The sequence below is a fragment of the Polyergus mexicanus genome, unplaced genomic scaffold (genome assembly GCF_030449975.1).
Source record: "Polyergus mexicanus isolate NDT 795.1 unplaced genomic scaffold, iyPolMexi1.0 SCAF_13, whole genome shotgun sequence".
NCBI lineage: Eukaryota > Metazoa > Arthropoda > Insecta > Hymenoptera > Formicidae > Polyergus > Polyergus mexicanus.
The window spans coordinates 5,128,506-5,147,909 of NW_027223333.1; the positions used below are offsets into that span (position 1 = coordinate 5,128,506).

General features: G+C 29.9%; 2 protein-coding genes across 4 annotated transcripts; both read left to right on the forward strand.

The window, feature by feature from the left end:
* The first annotated feature begins 155 nt into the window (after positions 1-155).
* Positions 156-11,355, forward strand: Ack-like (uncharacterized). Of its 3 annotated transcripts, none has more exons than XM_070306443.1 (8): positions 156-471; positions 1,706-1,839; positions 2,297-2,389; positions 2,746-4,329; positions 4,613-4,852; positions 4,945-5,081; positions 5,474-5,704; positions 7,354-11,355. In XM_070306443.1, the coding sequence occupies exons 2-8, from the start codon at positions 1,836-1,838 to the stop codon at positions 9,490-9,492; spliced, it is 4,428 nt and encodes a 1,475-aa protein (XP_070162544.1). In that variant the 5' UTR covers positions 156-471; positions 1,706-1,835; the 3' UTR covers positions 9,493-11,355. The 3 variants fall into 3 exon arrangements, with proteins under 3 accessions (XP_070162544.1, XP_070162545.1, XP_070162546.1); XM_070306444.1 differs by having other exon boundaries at positions 4,945-5,066; positions 7,354-11,354; XM_070306445.1 differs by lacking the exon at positions 1,706-1,839.
* A 623-nt stretch (positions 11,356-11,978) lies between these two features.
* LOC138939009 (activated Cdc42 kinase-like) lies at positions 11,979-17,296 on the forward strand. Its single transcript, XM_070306446.1, has 2 exons — positions 11,979-12,686; positions 12,949-17,296. Exons 1-2 carry the CDS (start codon positions 12,136-12,138, stop codon positions 13,877-13,879), a joined length of 1,482 nt encoding a protein of 493 aa, XP_070162547.1. The 5' UTR covers positions 11,979-12,135; the 3' UTR covers positions 13,880-17,296.
* Positions 17,297-19,404: the final 2,108 nt, after the last annotated feature.

Here is a 19,404-nt window from a genome sequence, read left to right on the forward strand (position 1 = left end):
AAGCCCTAAGTCTTAAGAAATTGACCAATCACAGTCAAGTATGAAAAGAATACTCGACTGTGATTGGTCAATTTCTTAAGGTTTAGGACTTAAAATCTCTATTGTAGACGCCGCATAAGTTTTTCTCATCTCACGTTACGTTTGTGGTCAAGTTGTGAGTGAGATGAACGGCATTCTCTTTCAGTGAATACAAACATGCGAGTCGAATAAAGAGCTGTGCGAGTTCTTGTGGTGCGCAGACGAGTGTTTTGGGCGTGATCGCTTGAAAGATTTAGCAACGACTTGTGGGAAAATGTGAACCTTGAAGCGGCAGTGGGATTAAAAACTCATTAAAGTAGAAGAGAGTGAAAAAGAGGGATTTGGGCAGGGAAAAAGACAGCTGCTGTGCCGATCATTTTGATGCAAAGAAAAGACGAAAGAGAAATTGAGAGGTGCCGTGATTTCAGAGTCTTGTCAACGAAAAGGTGAAAGGTATGCACCGATAAAAACGAGGGCAATATTAATCTCTATTATTATTACTATTTTTTAATAATAATTTTCTATGATATATTATGTAATATATTTTCCTAATAATATATTATATTTTTCTTTTTACTTTTCTCGGGTGTAAAATTTGAGTTTTTTTTTTTTCAATGCGTTCTCTTATTATACTTATCTATGTGTGATTTTCTTTCATTTTCCTCTCTTTCTAGAGTTCGTGAATATACATTTTTTTATTTAAAAAAAAATATTCTAAAATATGCGATTAGGTGCTGAAAATAGAAGAGACAATAGTTTTTGAAAAATCTCTTGTATTTGTAATCCTACAATGTAAAAATGTTAATAATTAAATTAAAATAATTAAATTGTTTTTTAATAGACAATGAGAAAAAAAAGAGTTGATTTCTGCCTAAGTATAACAAATTATATATGTATATAACTTTGTTTTTTTTATTACTGTCAGTGATAGCATTTTTATCCTTTTAAAATGGTGGAAACAGAATTTAAAACTATCAGTGTGTTTTAAAAATATAATACAATTAATAATAACTGTTTTCTAATCAAATTATTATTTATGTCGTTTATTTTCATACTTTTCATTGAAAAATGGAGAGATTATCTCAAATTAAACATTTTAGGAAAGCTAAATTTAATATGGCAATATATATATTATGTAACTCTACTATGAAATCTGTTTTTAATCACATTTGATTATATTTTCTAAAATGAAATAAATATACTAATATTAATAATAACCCTACTAGCACTTTATGTAAAAGGAAACATAAGAAAATAAGTATATAAAATGTAGTATAGAAAGGCAAAACCCTTTTGTCATTAACAAAGCACATGGTAGATTTAATTTTTACATGATCTGTGGCTTAATTCTAACTTATTTTTACTTTTCTCACAAATCATGTAATACTAAGCAAAGTAAAATACAAAAATAGCTAAAACAATTTAAAAAAATGATGTACATATAAATATGCGTAAAAACAAATTTAACATTAACAGACCATTCTTTTTTTTCCATTATATAAATAATTACCATAATTTGATATATATTTTATATTTTATTTACAATGATATATATAGAAATCTTATAAATTAGATTTATTTTAAATTAAACTTTTTGTTCCTGGTGTAAAATATCTGAAGTTTACATTACAAGTATTGCATACACAAGAATTTATATAATAAATGTACGATGTGTAAATTATTCAAGGCAAAATGATGAACTGAAAAGGGAACCAAAACGAATGTAATCATGTCCTGATAGGATAGGATTAGAACAGCAGTTCGTCATATTTCAAGGGGACGAGAAGTCGCCTTATATCTCTCTACGATAACGTAGAATGGGTGAGAAAATTGTTGAGTTATATGTTTATAACATCAGATTTCGATTTTGATTTAGGACAGGTTACACTAATATAATTGGTGTTAAAAATAGATATTAATAGCAAATTTTTTTCTCTATTTCTGTTATAATTATATAATATTATAGTGCAATTGCGATAATTGAAAGTTATGAATAATGAATGCATAAAAATTTCTGATTTTTTGAATTATGTTACTCATGTGCCATTGTAAAAATCATGCTCGTTTTCTGATAATAACTAATCAATAAACAGAATTATTCATATCTATTTGAGAGAAATATTAGTATCTTTTATTTTAAACACATTATTAGCTATAATAATGTTTCTTTCATAGGATGTCCATAGTAATTTTGTAATATGATAAATCTGACTATTGAAAATGATTGTCAATAATATTTCTTTTATATAAATTAATCGTAAATTTAATTTGATTCTAGATACACAAGTAGAAATGTCTCGCAACAATGGACCTGGTCTTTATGAATTCCTTATGGAAGCCGAGTTACAGCAATATTACCCTGGCATTCGAGGTAATTTCATTTGTTTTAGAGAGAGAGAGATATACCTTGTTGTACTTTTTGAAATAATAATATTTTAAGAGATGTATAATTAATGTTTTAATTGAAGTGTAATTAAACTTATAATTAAACTTATAATTAAAGTTTAATAGTAAGAAAAAGAAATTAAATATTATGAAAGAAAGATTAAGAAAGAATGTCATCTGTTTAATTATTTTCTTTTTCATCTAGTGGAAATTGAATGAAAAAATTATACTATTATGCGCTATTTATACACTTTTAAAATTCATTAAAAAATTTCAAGTAAATTATTATAGTTTTAAAATTATAATAATAACTACTTATTAAAAGAGAGTAATTTATATTAGGAGACTTGAAGGTGCAAACAACAGCACAATTGAAGTATGTAACGGAAGAAGATCTGAACGCAATAGGGATGAGCAAACCGGAAATGCGTCGTCTAAAAAAATACTTCCAGAAGCATTTCCCTCAGAATTACCTGTCCAAATTTAAGAAAATGCTTCTACCGAAACGCGAGGAACAGACTCCCGGTGCACTAAGTATGTTGCCGGAGGAAAGGCAGGACAGACCGTCGATACGTGTGCCCAATAAACACATGATCCCAGCCGATGCAATTATTGTGAACAAAGAGTTGGGAACAGGAGAATTCGGGGTCGTGCAGCAAGGCGTATGGACAAATGATGGAGAAAGGATACAGGTAGCAATCAAATGCCTATCCCGCGAAAGAATGCAGAATAATCCTATAGAATTTCTAAAGGAGGCCGCGATAATGCACGCGATCGATCACGAACACATCGTGCGGCTGTACGGCGTCGTTCTTGACACAAACTCGTTAATGCTTGTAACAGAGTTGGCGCCATTACGCTCATTGCTGGAATGCCTCAAGGAACCCAGTTTGCGTGCGAGTTTCCCGGTTTTATCATTGTGTGATTTCGCCGTACAGATTGCTGACGGAATGCAATATTTGGAGGCAAAAAGACTGATTCATCGTGATCTAGCTGCCAGAAACATCCTTGTGTTTTCTAAGAATAAAGTCAAAATATCGGATTTCGGATTATCACGCGCATTAGGAGTTGGCAAGGATTATTATCAAACGAATTTTAATGTTAATTTGAAACTGCCCATTGCGTGGTGCGCACCTGAATGCATATCCTACCTGAAATTCACGTCGGCGAGTGACGTTTGGGCATATGGGGTGACTTTATGGGAAATTTTCAGTTATGGATTTCAACCCTGGGCAGCATTGACAGGTCACCAAATTCTCGAAGCAATAGATGAACCTAATTTTCAGAGACTTGAGCAACCTGAATGTTGTCCAAAAGATTACTTTTCTCTCATGCAGCAATGTTGGCAACATGAATCTCTGAAAAGACCCAAGTTTTCCGAATTGATTAATTTGTTGCCTGATCTAAAACCGGAACAAGTTCAAGCGGTTCAGGATAATACTGAACCGAACCAGCTTGCTTATAGACAAAGCGACATAATTACGGTCTTAGATAAAGGCAGTGGGAATAGCTTATGGAAAGGTGTTTTAAATAATGGCAAAACAGGATTCTTTAATCCGGCTCATACGATCGCGTATCTAGGTTCTAATTTACCTAGCAATAAGCCCGGTGAATTTACGCGGGGAGATGGCAAAAATGCTTTCTCGTCACAGCGTAGGAAAATTCGTACGGATATGATATCTTCACCGCAGGGCGATCTCAAGCATACTGGTCATGTGGGTTTAGACGGAGCGTACTTCGGTGACATTAGCTTTCTCGGTGGAAAGTATCCGCACCTGCCTCGTCAAGTTGTGACACCATATAAACCGCAGGAGGATGCAACTGATAATTCTCAAAGTTTAAATCAGGATGTGAGAAGTATTGATGCGAATAGAGAATCAGCGAGAGATAGTAGAAGTATACAACAAGAAACTCAAAGCAAACATGGTACTAGTATTTTCTGTTATGATAAAGTTTTTACTTTATCAAATTATTTGTGTTTACGTATGTACATTGCACATGTGCATTTGTGTAAATGCGTAAATTTATTTAATAAAGATGCAATATTATTTATGCTTATAATTTTATTAGATATAATTTAGTCACATATGTGAATTAGGAAATGAGTTTTACACAAAACAAAGTATTAAATATTAATTATATTTGATTTTTGTAACCAATTTAGTGCTACTCTAAAAATATGACTATATTATCTTATATGTTTATATAGAGAGCTTATGGTCTGATGTGAATTCGGAAATATGTCAAGCGAATACAGAAAGTAATGCAAAGAAGCAATCTATAACATCTAATATAGGCAGTAACACTGATGTTCTCGAAGCTGACCATGAATATCATGAAATTAGTGATGAAGAAAATCAAGAAAGTCCATTAAGATTTGATAAAACGTTAAATTTTGACTTTGGTCCTAGTCTTTTGGCAGAAATGGATCAAATGTTTAGATCATTAGGTAAAAAAAATTGGAGAATATTAAATATCTCATATTATTTATATAAAATGTACAAATAATATTTCTGACATGTTGTCATGTTTTTTCTATAGGTTCTTCTCCTCCTCCTCCGCCACCTGGCCTTCCTTTACCCACTGAACATGAATCAAGCAACGTGAGAAACGAATTGAGGGAAATTCAAGCAAAACAATGTAGCAAGAAGAAACAAGCCACCGTGAGTCCAATAAATGTACAGTAATTTTTTATTATTTTTGATTATGATATGACTTATTTAGTATATTTAACGTTATTATTCAACGTTATTTATTTCTTATTTATTATTTGCAATCTTTAGATATTACTTTTATTTATATTTATATAATATGTTATTATAAGACAAAAGAAAATAAAGTCTGATGTAGAACTCTTATGTAGAATCAATAACTCAAGTTTAGTGCAATACAATCAAGTTTCTATTGCACTATTTTTCTTGATCTGTACTTAATATAATAAACTTTTAAAATGCACTCGTGTTTGTAAGATAATATTAATATTTATATCTCTCTGTAGAGAGGAAATTGTGCAGAAATGTTGATCTACCGTTGATATAACGGAGAGAGTAAACATTTCTCTTGTATCTAGGTGAAACCTATCTCTGCTGCCGATCAGAAAACTCTCTACTCAGCCATTGCTATGGCACAGGAATTGACAGCACGTTCCATGACAGATCTTGAACATCCACCGGAGTCTCCCTGTACACCTGCCAGTCCTTCAAGACGCAGAAAATTCTCTTTTAAGTTGCCACATCAATACAGTCCCAAACCAGATAGACGACATTTTTCCGAAGAAGCTGCCAGTATACCTGACATACAGGTACATAAAACGGTTTTTGTTTTATCGCAGGAATATATTAAAAAGTTCACAGATCAAAAAACTGATCAAACAACAAAGGAAGACATATTAAAGAAAGTAGTTAATATTTTTACTATATATTTTTATTTAATATCCAAATTTTCATTGTGTGTTTTATACAATCATTAAAAATTCTGTAAAATTATTTGATATTTCTAAAGTATGGGTTAATAATATGTTAAAGCACAAAAATGTTGCAATAGAGTAATAAATAACGAAAAAAATTTCTAAATTATTAATAAAATTTTATATATCTTTTAGATTTGTTTTTGCACTATGGATTATAGTTTTCTCAAGCCATTCAATATTAGAGGTAACTCTTCCTTTGTTTTTTAAATTAATATTTAACATACTGGAGCAATAAGATATTATATACACACGCCATTCTACTTTTTACATATTTAAATACATAAAATCATGAGAGAAATTATTTTAAAACCAAACTATTTATAAATAATATTAAATAATTTTAAATATGGCAAGATACATATATGATTATCATATTTAAATTTGGATATCATGAGAATAGAATTGAATAATATACACATACATATACAGGCTGTTTTACAATTAGTGCTACAATCGGGAAAATAATAATATTACACAAAAAAAAACTACATAAGAAATAAACAATTCTTCATACAAAGTTTTGTTTTTGACAAAATTGATTTTAAAAATTCGAATATTGATATAGCATATTATGCTTTTTGAAGTTTAAATAATTTTAACAACTTTATAGTATACATCAAATTTATTTCGACATTTCGATTAATTAAAATATGTAAAAAGATATATTTTTTATTGACAGAAATAAAATTTATCTAAATATTTTATACACAACTCTTTTCTCTCTTTCTCTTCAGTATAATTTAAATTATTTTAAATTGTTTGATTAAAAAAATATACTTTCTATATTTATATATTATTAGAGCTACTGTTATAAAATATGAACAAAAGATATAATAAAGACTCATTTAAGTTTAAAAAAGCATAAATGTTATTAATTCATTAAATTTTAAAGTTAAGCTTTTTTCCAAAACAAAACTTTATATGAAAAAATTTTAATTAATTTATTTTTTCCAATTGTACTATTAATTACGGGATATCTCGTACACATTCTACATACATATTTTAATATTATTTGAAACAATTTTGACACACACACTGTTATGGAACAAAGTTAATTCCTGCTGTCACATAAGATTAAAAAAAAGGTATATGCTATGATCAAAAAACTATATATTTACTTTGAAGTTTATTCATTATATCTTAGTTTTTTAATCTAGTGCTTATTTACTTATAACATAACTAATCTCGATTTTTCTCTTATCCTTTTCCTCTCTCATTACTTCTTATTGATTTATGTATATTTTGTTTATGTATAATTTAACCTGTAATTTTTAATTGCATCACACAAATTAATTTATTTTTGGCCATAAATGCAAACTCCAAATATTTTGCCAATTGTAAAATTTCATATGTGTGTGTCATATGTTTTGTATGCGATACATCTGCATGCATTTTGCATGCACTTGATTTGCTAAAACATTTTCATTTTTTATTTATTTCCCTGCATGTTATTTTTAAATTTTTATGTGTGTTGTGTAAAGTGGTTATGTTCGAGCCTGCAATCGCTTTCATCTACGGTATCTAGCATAGAGTCCTTTGGTGCACCATCAACCTTGAAACTTCCCTTGTGGGATAAAGCATCGGCAGAATTCTGTTTTGCGAAATCGAGGGAACTTTTAACAAAACCAAGTGCCTGGGCATCATATATGGACATTGATTTAGATGCACATATATTAGATAATCAGATGACGAAACAAAATTTAGTCAAATCTACCGAGTTTTTGAAGAAGGAAAATAAAAAGAATCACTTGAATTGTGAGAGCGTGGCTGATCTTAAAATCAAATCGAATATTCGACATCAGAATGGTAAAATCTTTAATATGGAAAACTCAACTTACGATTTACCTTGCGAAATGAAAAGAGTATCTACCAGCTATGTTGAGCGTTATTTCGAACAACCCAAGTATTGCGACGATGAAACTGTTCTAGAATGTGCCAACGAAAAAATGCATTTTGGGGAAGAGAAATTGGATAAGTACGATAAGCTTAATAATCTAGAACAGTCTAATAGGCCGACGTATTATTCGAATGCTCTGGAACAGAGCTCATCGGTCGGAGGTAGATTGAATCAAGCATTACAAAGTAAACTAAACAATTGCGAGCTACAACTAAAGAATAATATCACGCATCACGAAACATGGTCCGATGAAAATTTTGATATTTTAAAGGAAAAAATGGCAAACTTGGAATCTCCTCGTAATAAACCGAAAAAGTTTGATGTTGTAAAAGACAAGACGAAAAACTTTGATCTCGGCACGCGACCGAAGATACCGGTTGCCTTCACCGAATCCACGAAAATGAACATCACGGAATTCAAAAAGATTGATTTTCCCAAGTCTAGAAATGCAAAAATATCCTTTATGCCTAGAAATACTACTCAAGATACAGCGAGTACGATGTATGGTTCGTCAGATAATATTAAGACAAGCGCAAAAACGGATGGTTCAGATAGTCCAAGAGGCAATATAGAAGCAGTGAAAATTAATATACAAAGCTTGCGCAAGATTGAACAGAATCAAAATGGCCACGAAGGCTTTCCGTTTGTGATATCTAATAATCCTCTATTTATCGCCGAATCAGAGAAAAAGGAATCTCCCATATATAGCAGTTCCGAGAGTTTGCGAGTGAATTTCCAGCGTTTGAGGCGGAAATCCGATGCTGAAGCTAGTCAAGTAGAACTAAATAGTAAGCTTTTAGCAGAAAAGTATCAACGTGAGGTTTCTGGCTTAGAGAGTGTCAAAAACTATTTGGATTCCAAGAAGGTGCAGGGCTTAAACTTAGGCTTGGGCAAGCTAACACAGAATATGATACAATTAGGTAAGAACATTGCGCAAAATTCGAGGAACTTGGAAACAACCTCGTCGAGATCACTGGCCTCTAACATGAGAAATCTAGATTTGTCCACATCATCCCATTCACCATTGCGAAGTTTAAATATACCGATTCAAAAGCCCAAGCATCTGGATCTGAACATACCATTACAAAGTCAACCATCGATTAATTCAAAGCTAAGTTTAATGCAAAAAACGAATCTGCCAACAAGTCCCACTATGCACCAACACATTTTGGAGCCGCCGAAATTATATCAGAACGATCCCGCCAGAAAGGAATTACCAAAACAAGATATGCTCCCAGATATGCTTCCCAGCGCTGTTAATGTTTATCGACATAGAACATCATCTTTATCAGAAAATAGAAAACCAGTAAAGAACATACGCAGATCCTTTCATCCCAGAAACGATTCTAGCGAGGACTCGGACTCTGTTTCGCACTCAGAGATGGACATTAGAAGTCGTCTGCGTTGTAAACGTAGACACAAGAGAGTTCCACATAATCTTCGCTTAAATTTTAAATACAAGGCTCCGTTTCTTCATCCGGATTCCGCTAAAGGATTCTCCACGGTTGAGCTTTGCGGGAAATCGCCGCCGCCGTCGACGAGCTTCTTAAACTCGCTATCGCCACCGTTCTCTTCCAAGAACAATTTGCTTTCTTGGCCGGAAAGTGCGCCGAGCTCGAGCTTGACATTTACTAGCAATTCTGATTTTGACTCAGATACCAGTTCCGAATATCCAGAGTTTACGAATGACATTTTGACATTTCCTCCTTCTCCAGCTCCTTAAAATTCGGGTAAATTTATGGCTTCAGCCTCAATCAATCTGGATATAATTTTTTTATTGAGCCTCAACAATTTTGCAGAGTGGTTAGAGAAATCGTTATATAACAAACGCATGCTAATTATATTAATTTATAGGCCAAAAATCCGATGGTTAAACTAAACTGATTTTATTTAAAAAAATTACTATATAATCTCTTTTTTGTGCGATAAAAATTATTTTATTTAAAATACATCCTTCCAACATATCGATGTGAGTGTAAAGGTTTATACAAGTTTTATAGTCGAAAATTCACTCTCAGTTTTAATTTTTGTTTTAATGACATGCATAAAATGAAAATATTGTGCGTTCTGTTTTTCACTCTTTTTCCTATTTGAGTTATTACATAGCAAATATGAGAAAGAGGGAGAGCGGTGAAAAAAAAATCTTAGTTTAAAGAAAAACAGTTATTGTTAGGGAAAAACTTCGAATAGAAGATCTCTTAGAATACAGATTTCCCGTATTTTGATATGGTTTTTATGGGAGTCTGATACGGAATCTTTTGTAGGTCTTTTCAATTTTAATTTCAGAAATAAATATGAGAAATGATAGCAGCATGATAAATCGAAAAAATACAATAAACGAGTAAACATTAGTTTTTGATCGAAAAATTAAAAATGCCATTGAAAGAAAAATTTTCCATAGACATTAGAGAGAGACCTACAAAAGACTCACATACGCAATATGTCCGTACACGTACATATACATACATACCGTACATACGCATACATACCGTACATATATACATATATATAAAAGCATATAAAAAAATAAATACATACATATACAGATGAATATATGCAATAGTTAATTGAAAATATGCGTGTGTGCGTGCGTGCGTAAAGTAACATTTCACCAGAGTTGGGAAGTAATGTGTTACTTGTAAATACTGTTAACGTTACAATTACTTTTTTCGATAATTGTAATGGCAATGATAATGGGTTATAAATTTCATCTGTAATAGGAAAAGCAACTTTATTACATATTTTTCAGTAACGAATAATAAATTTTAATAGTTGTTTTTATCGTTATTTTTCGAGATCTTAAGAAAAAATATTTTATTCTAACGTGCAATAAGTTTTTTCTGATATAGATATTAATATTTAAAAGAATTATCAAAATTATTATACTTTATATTGATAGCAATATCAAAATTATATCAGTTACATCGGTAACGCGTAATGGTAATATATTACTTTTATAAAGTAACTTGCCCAACTCTGCGTTTCACATACGCATGATTGCATGTCCTACTAATCACTGAATTGGATAATATTAACATATACTAGAATACTTTGGATGCCTTTACACGTTTCTAACAATTGTATTTCAAGAATTGATACAAAGTTATAGTATACAAATCGGTTGACTGCCATTAGTTTTTACATAGATAAAATTTGTAAATTTTATACACACATTTACATTTACATATTTTTGAATAATTGCATTTTTTTTTTTAAATAAAGAAAACAGAATTCTTAAACTAAGATACATACATATATCACACATGAATAAGCTATCTGTTTTATTGAGCTTTAGATTTAAACGAAAATAAAATAAAAAATAAAATAAGATAATACAATTTTTTTATATTTTAAAAATATTTTTTTATTATGAAACTGATAATATATAACTAAAAAATAATTATGTTTTTCTGAATTATTGAATAAAGATCCAAGAACTATAAAGGCTTTAAAGAAATATAATCGTATTTCTATATTTGTAAAAAAACAATACAGAGATCTGACTGCATTTATTAATTTAAAAAATCATCAAAATAATATTTCAGAATTGTTATAATTTATTTTTAACATCAAGATAAAAAATTGTTATAATTTATCTTTAAAAACAAAAATTTAAGTCGATATCGTATAACTAAGTTTTTTTCGGTTAGTTAAAATAGCATTAGATTTCATAAGACAAAAAAAGGACATGCTTGATTTGTAATATTGTAAACTAAAAAACAATATGTATATTTGTTTATTTTATATTAATTTTAGACAATTGTGCTCTATTTTGTATATGTATATATAATGTATATGTATATATAATGCAAGATTTATAAGAATTTGACAATTTATTTTTGATTAGTGAGAATAGGGTTTTTTTTTTTTTTTGTTAGAAGGAGCATAATTATTTTTATTTTTTCACGAAAATAAATTTGAAAAGAAAATGCGTTGTCCTTTTGAAATTTAAGAATATTGAAGTAAGTCATATGTAAAAAACACATTAAATGTAATTTTTATTGCACTAAACACTGCAACGAGTGTCAAGTATTGCCGTTAATCTCTTAATAATTGAATCTTATCCGAGGTAGTTGGTATATAATATCAAAGACGGAGAGAGAGAGTGAGAGAGAGAGAGAGAGAGAGAGAAAGAGACTGAAAGATAGAAAAGGGATACAAATGTGCGTGCATGCGCGAGAGAGAAAGAGAGAAAACGAGTGAGAGTTTATTTAGTATTTCCATATCCATAGTTTCCGTCGATTCTCTTATTTTTGTTTAATTTTGTTTCTTCTCTCCTCGTATCTATCCCTTCCCGCGACATGTTCAGGCTACTCTGTCGGAAGAAGCCAAAGAAGTGTACAACAGCTTGGTGGAGACGCCGACAATGGAGAGCCCCGGAGACACGAATCCATTGCGCATGTTACGCTCTGGATTACCTATAGTGAGGCCTAAAATTCGAGGAAACAAACATGCCACTCTAGCTCATCCGATGTCGTCGGAGGATGCGTCCAGTGAACATACTTTCCACGTCGAGATGCATCATAGCGGTGCAAAGACTCTGCCTAAGGTTCGTGCATCTCCTCCGCTTCACACAATCCTGTCTCTGCCACAATCGCGCATTCTCGAGAGACATCACTCCACCTTGGAAATAGAGAACAATCAGAATCAGAGTAATGTCGACGAGAATCCGATACCTTTGCCACCCAGAGATCGCTCCAAAACTCTTCAGCCCAAGTCCAGCTTGCCGCGACATCAGAGGAAACATCCCCTAATTATACCTGGAGACGGTGTCACTAGAACGCTGGCTAAAATGGCAGTGACCACATCGACTATGGAGGATCAAGTGGATGGGCATTTCACGTTACAAAACGTCAATTCACCGATTGCCGGGACTTCGTTACAGGATAATTATTCCCCAGAAGATTCTATTAATGGGTGAGTCTCAATGATTCTCTCAAAAATAATGTAAGTTTGCAAAGAATTATGACATACGCTGATGTTAAAATATAGGATCTTTTATGTAATGAATGTACAGAATATTTTATTTAAACAAAGAAGATAGCATATTTATGTGCCAAAATTACAATTGTAGTGATTTAGACTATGAAATTGAATCATTTATTTATATTATTTAGTATATATGACATATATGTATATATGTAGTATATATGACAACTCGAATATTCCAAACTTTTAGCCCAGAAGAATTCGAGCAACGCATAGATTTTGAGCTAGCCGCGCTGGATTCTTTACCCACTGAAGAAAACCGATTTCGACGATGTAGCGTGATCTCGGAAGATCTATTGGAATTCTCGGACAATTTAATCGATTGCAGCGACGTATCGGATTTGCATCAAAATGTTGCGGAAACGAACAATGATGAGCAATCAAGCAATTCATTGGTTGACAATTTACGCAAGAAAATTAACATTGAGTCAAAATCTACGAAGAATTCCGCATCTAAGATACAAGAAAATGTAGAAGCGGATTTAAGTCGAAATCCAATATCAACTAATTCTGTAAAACCGAAAGATTGGAGTAAAGTGGATTCCTTGCCAGCTGGAACGCAACTTCCTATAATACATCAACATACTTTACTAAACTATACACCACAAACGAATCACGCGTACGCAGAAGAAATTTCTTCCAAGTTTGAAACTGTTCAATGCAAGGAACCATTAATATATATTAGTTCGAACGATGATTTTCATCCGACTCCTCTTTCAAAAGTCTATCTCTTATCTAACGAAAAGACATCGAGTCATGTGAGTGACCTATCACGACAGTCGGATCATGTCTCTTGCGAAGATTTGTTAGAGTTCGCCTGCGATGGACCGAATACACGAAGAACACGTGGACCCCACAACGGAGAGCAATCTGACGAGGTGCGAATCATGATGAAAGTGCTGCATGAGCAGTCAACCCCGGAATCCTGTATTGCCGCATTAAACATCACCGAGTGGGACGTTCTGGCAGCAATCAAATTGGAGCGGCTTCAAGGACTTCTGAAAAAAGAAAACAATTTCGTTGGCCTCGAAGACTGCAAAGTGATGCTGAACCAATGCGGTGGTGACGTCGTTAAAGCGGCCGCGCTATTGCGAAGTACGGAAGATACTGCCGCGGTTTAGAGTGATTTCAATCAATTATCGTAAAAAGCAATAATTTATAGAGAATATATGAGGATTGATTAGACAGTTTTAAGATTATACCTTTCAAATCTGATTCTATCTGATTCTATTTAATAGTAGTGGAAACATTTTTATTTTTGAAATATTTTTCCTTTTGCAATCTTGCAATTTAAAAAATATATATTTTTATTTCTAAGCTAAAATATTAATATTAATAATATTAATTTAAAACCAAATTTTTATTCTTTAATTACTAATATTTATTTTCTATGAATATACAAATTACATTAATATAAATTGTAATAGTATTAATAAAACATCTTTTTTTATTACAACTATTGCTAACATCTGGCTGACTGTAGTTAACAGCTGGAAAATATGTATTCACGAATATACACATGTATAGTATAATTATAAATTTTACAGATAGGTAAAATTTATTTGGAATTATTTGCTTGTATGTTTGTTCCTAATAACTTCTTAACGACAATCGCTATTGTTATGTCGTTATACAAATATAATTCTCTTATACATTATATTTTAATATCCATTATAAAAGCGCAACCAATATAGTAGATCAAATAGAAAATATGATAGATAGTTTTACACAACAGAACGATCTATCTATAAAACTATCTATCTATTTATCTAGGAAAATAAGAAAAAAAAGAAAGGACGCGTGTGTCTATTAAAACTTCTTAAATTTACATAAGAGGTATAAACTTAAAACTTTTAAATTAATCTTTACGTATTTATAAGAACAGTATAAATTTTTAAAATTAGTTCCATTGATGGAAATATCTGTACTTGACAAACTTGGCTATAGAAATGGAACTATGGGATGGAAATATGTTTAGAAAAAATCATTTTAATTGTTTAAATATGTATATAGGAACATTTAGTAAGAGCTTTAAATTTGACTGAAGAAAGAACTAATAATGTCAGGTTGGATTGAGTTATATACATTTTATATATATTTGCTTAACAGTAACTAATACAAAGAGGAACAAAGAGAGTAAGATGGAAGGAGAAAGAGAGATCCTAAACAAATTTTTATAAAATTTTCTTTATATGTAGAAGTGTAGATGAAGTAAACAGATATGTGTGTTTTTAACATATGCTTTATATTATCTACAAAGTTTGCAAGATTAAATAATAATTAGTATTAATACATCTGTTAAATATTAACAAGATAAACTAGTTTTTTGTTAAACTGGATAAGTGAAGCAATGTCGATTGTATCTTTTTTACATATGAATGCAATGTGATAATTTGCACAATAAGGATTCAAAACCTATAATTAAATGACAAAAATGTAGTCAATACATTTTTTTATGTGGAAATGTTTATAAAACTATGTATTATATATATATGTGTGTGTGTGTGTGTGTGTGTGTTTGCGTGTGTGGCGAAGTTAGAGTTATGACCATAAACTTTTACAGATCTGAATAATGCTTATAGAAATTTTTTATGATTTATGTTATAAAATATAGATTTATCTACTTTTTATATGTTTATGTTGTTTCGAAAACGCACATTATTTTTCGATTCGAACGCACATACGGCATATTCATATATATATACGTAGGTGCATATATGATATGTATGCGCGCGTATATATACACAAATATACATATATAATATTTAATTAAGTGTTATAAGTATACACAAGACAATCATTTTATAATATTTATACATTTCGAATCATACTGCTCAATAATTTTTATAAATGAATAAAGCAACATAAGTCAAATTAAGAAGAAATCTAGATTACTGACTTGCCGTATGTTGCATTTTATAATTCTAATAAAAGTTAATATTTATTTATAAAAACTACTTTGTCACATTTGTTCGATATTATATTTTAATTTTTACAAAGAATTGCCACATCAGAGTATTATATTAATTAAATTGAACCTTTCATAAAGTTAAATATTCTAGTGTTTTAAATAAGAATCTATAATACAACGAATAATTGTAATGGCTTTTCTTAATTAATCTATGTAAATGTAAAAACATAATATAATATAGGGATTAATAATGAAGCAAAGTCCCAATTTAAGATTAATAATTATAAAAAATTTTCACATTTTTTAAAATATTACAATATTGCGGGGGTCAATAAATATCAAAATTATTCTTAAGTTTGAAAATTATTTGGTAGATCCTCAATAATTTAATCTACAACTTTTTTACAATAAATCTTATATTTAACTATGAAGATTTTATGAACTATAATGACGACACATAATAAATTCTCTTTTTTAAAGACTTTGTGAAAGCCTTAATAACATATGTAACTTTGATTGGAACAAAATTTGTACAACAGATTACATTCTATATATATAGCCATACATAGCTATAATATGATAAATATATTATAAATTAGTTTTTTTAGTAACTTTAATCAGAAAGTTTTGAGAATTGACGAAGCAATTTAGAAATCGGATATATATACTTATACGCATGTCTAACAAATTAATGGTATTTTTATTATTTATTTTTACAAAATCACATTTAAACTATTTGGTGCAGAAATATACAAGTAATTTTGAAGATGTTTTGAACAAATCAAAAAATTTTGAAAATAAAAATTATATTATAATGATAAGTATATTAAAATAATAATAATTAAAATTAAGTCAATGTCATATTTCTCTAGTAAAAAGAGAAAGTATGATGAGGTATGTATAGTATAAGCCAGGGGTCTCAAGTCTCAAACAACAGCCTCCTAAATTGAACATCGCCTATCTTCCATAACATTTTACGGAAAGAATAGATGAAAGATAAAGGCAGTTTTTCGGTGGTGTTTAATAAATAATTCGTAATTCTCCGAAGTATACCGATACACTTATACGAATATGCACGGCACATACGAGTTAAATGATCTATCTATTGTAGTGTAGGAGTATCCACTCTTTCCCCTACTTCTATTATGGCCCGCTAACGTATTGAGTTTGAGATACCTTGTATAAGCGATTAGTAATTTTTTATATATGTTGAATTTTGGCCGTACATATTTGCGAAATGATTTTCGTATAATGCATTAAAATCTTGAACCTGAAATAAATAATATTACTCTTTTGTAGATTAAAAATAAAAGAGAAAAGAATACCATATTCAGAATAAAAACAAAAAAATAGAAGAAAAAATATTAATTAAAAAATGTAATACACAAAGGTGACATGAGTCTACAATCAAATCCATTTATTTCTGAATGCGTATTAGGTACATTTCAGATGTAATTTCATATTTAAGGACTTTACAAAATATGAAATTAATCCATTTTTATTTTCAGCGCTTTAATTCATCAATTTAAATATTGCAAAACAGTATTCTAGTATCAAGAATGTATTATAAATCTGATGTAATAATTTTACGAAGTAACTGCTATATTACATCTAATATCAATCAGAATTCAGCATACATTAAAAATGCTTGGTCTCAAATTGCTTGAAGCAAATACATCTGATTTCTTCTAGTTTGACTAAAGCTAAGTATATTCTGTAACCATTTTTTGATACTCAATTTTTGTAAAGCAGATTTTGTAAGATGTTTGTACGTCTCTATATTATTATGCGCGGAAACAAAAAAAAAAAAAATGTTTTTATATGTGCTGTATTTGTGATAACATATACACATACATATATATATATATACATATTGATAAGTCTAATTAATTTTATTTTATCCTATCTTATATTGTAGAGTGAAAAAGGGAAAAGAATTTACAAAGAATACATGCAAGATATACATGTACATACATATGTGCGTACGTACGTGTGCTTGCGTGCAAGTGTATATGTGAAGGGAAAGCGCGCGCGCACTTCTAGTTAATCGTGGCTGTTGTCTTTAATTGAAAGAATTATTTTTTTTTTTTTGCTTATTATTTTGAAATTTGATAAATAGAATTTTCAATTTGCTTTACATAATTTTCTTTATTATTTTCAAATAAATAGCAATTCAACATTAATGATATGTAGAATTATATAGTTTATTTGTGCTTCCGCTTAGCACGATACTCGTCGGCATTTTTCTTTATTTTCTGACAAACATCATGTGCTTGTTGCATGGCAACAAGTCGCCCTGCTGGTCTGGCTGGAGCATCCTAGCGGTCAGTGTAACATAACTGCACTTGCTTCTGCCGTACCGCATCAACCTGTGCAAGCTGATGGCATTATTGTGCACTTCTTTACACACTGTTTTAAAGAAAATATTTTATTCGATTTAAATTATATATAAATTTAATCTCTCTCTCACAGTTGAATAGATTCAATTTAATTCAAATGATATACATGCATTATGCGTATATTTATTATATTGCTATTAAAAACACCTTTTTTACTATTTATTGAACTAAATCATAAGAAATATGAGATAAAAAAAACACACACACACACACACACACACATATATATATATATATATATATATATATATATACAGACACGTGTTAGGTCTATGTATATGTGTGTGTATTGGGTATTATGTAACTAGTGGTAGAATCGGGAAGATAATATACCTGAAAAAATAAGTCAAAAATCTGAAGTAAAATATTTTTGCATAAGACTTGGTTTCTCTAAGAAAATTGATTTTAAAATTTGGAGAGTTAAACTACTGGTTTTTTTTTTATTTGAATGATTTTTAATAATTTCATATTATATTTTTATTTTGATAATAATTATTATAAATAATATATATCCTCCATATAAATATAAAACATTTTTCATTTGGTAAAACAATTTAAAATAATTTAAGTTACTTTGATAAGAGAGAGAAAGAAAGAAGTGTTGTGTATAAAGTGTCTAGATAAATTATATATTTTTGACAGAGAAAATGTATTTTTCTATACATATTTTTTTCCATAATATCACTATCGAGATACATTTGATAACGTATGATGTACAAAGTTGTTAGAGATTATTCAAGCTTAAAAGAGCATAATATATATTCGAATTTTTCCAAATTTTCTAATTGTTAAAGTTAATTTTGTTGAAAATAAAATCTCGTATGAAAAAAATTTATTCTACGTTTTTTTTTGTTTTTTTTTTTTTTATATAGAATTATTATCTCTCTGGGTACTACTAGTTACGAGATAATATTAATAGCGCGAAAAATTTCAAGAAATATACGAGACAAATTACATGTAATTCGCGGTTTTCTCATGGTACTACAAGCAGCAGGTGTAGCCGCTTAAACGTAGCTTAACAGGACTAGTGACTACATTATACTTGGATGTATGTATATTTGTGTGTATAGACGAATCATATATTTCCGGTTTGACTGACCGGTTCCTCGTGTTAGTCTAACATCAACGGAACCTATATTTACACTGGAATGAACGTTCTTATGTAGCATATAGATGCGATACGGAACAGCTGATTGAGATGAGATTTATGCTAGATGAAGTCTGTATACATGTGCTACTATTGAAAAAAAAAATCTATATATTTTAAGAAATTCAATAATTAATATTCTATATATTTATTTTTATATATTTTTATGTATTTATTAAATTATAAAAC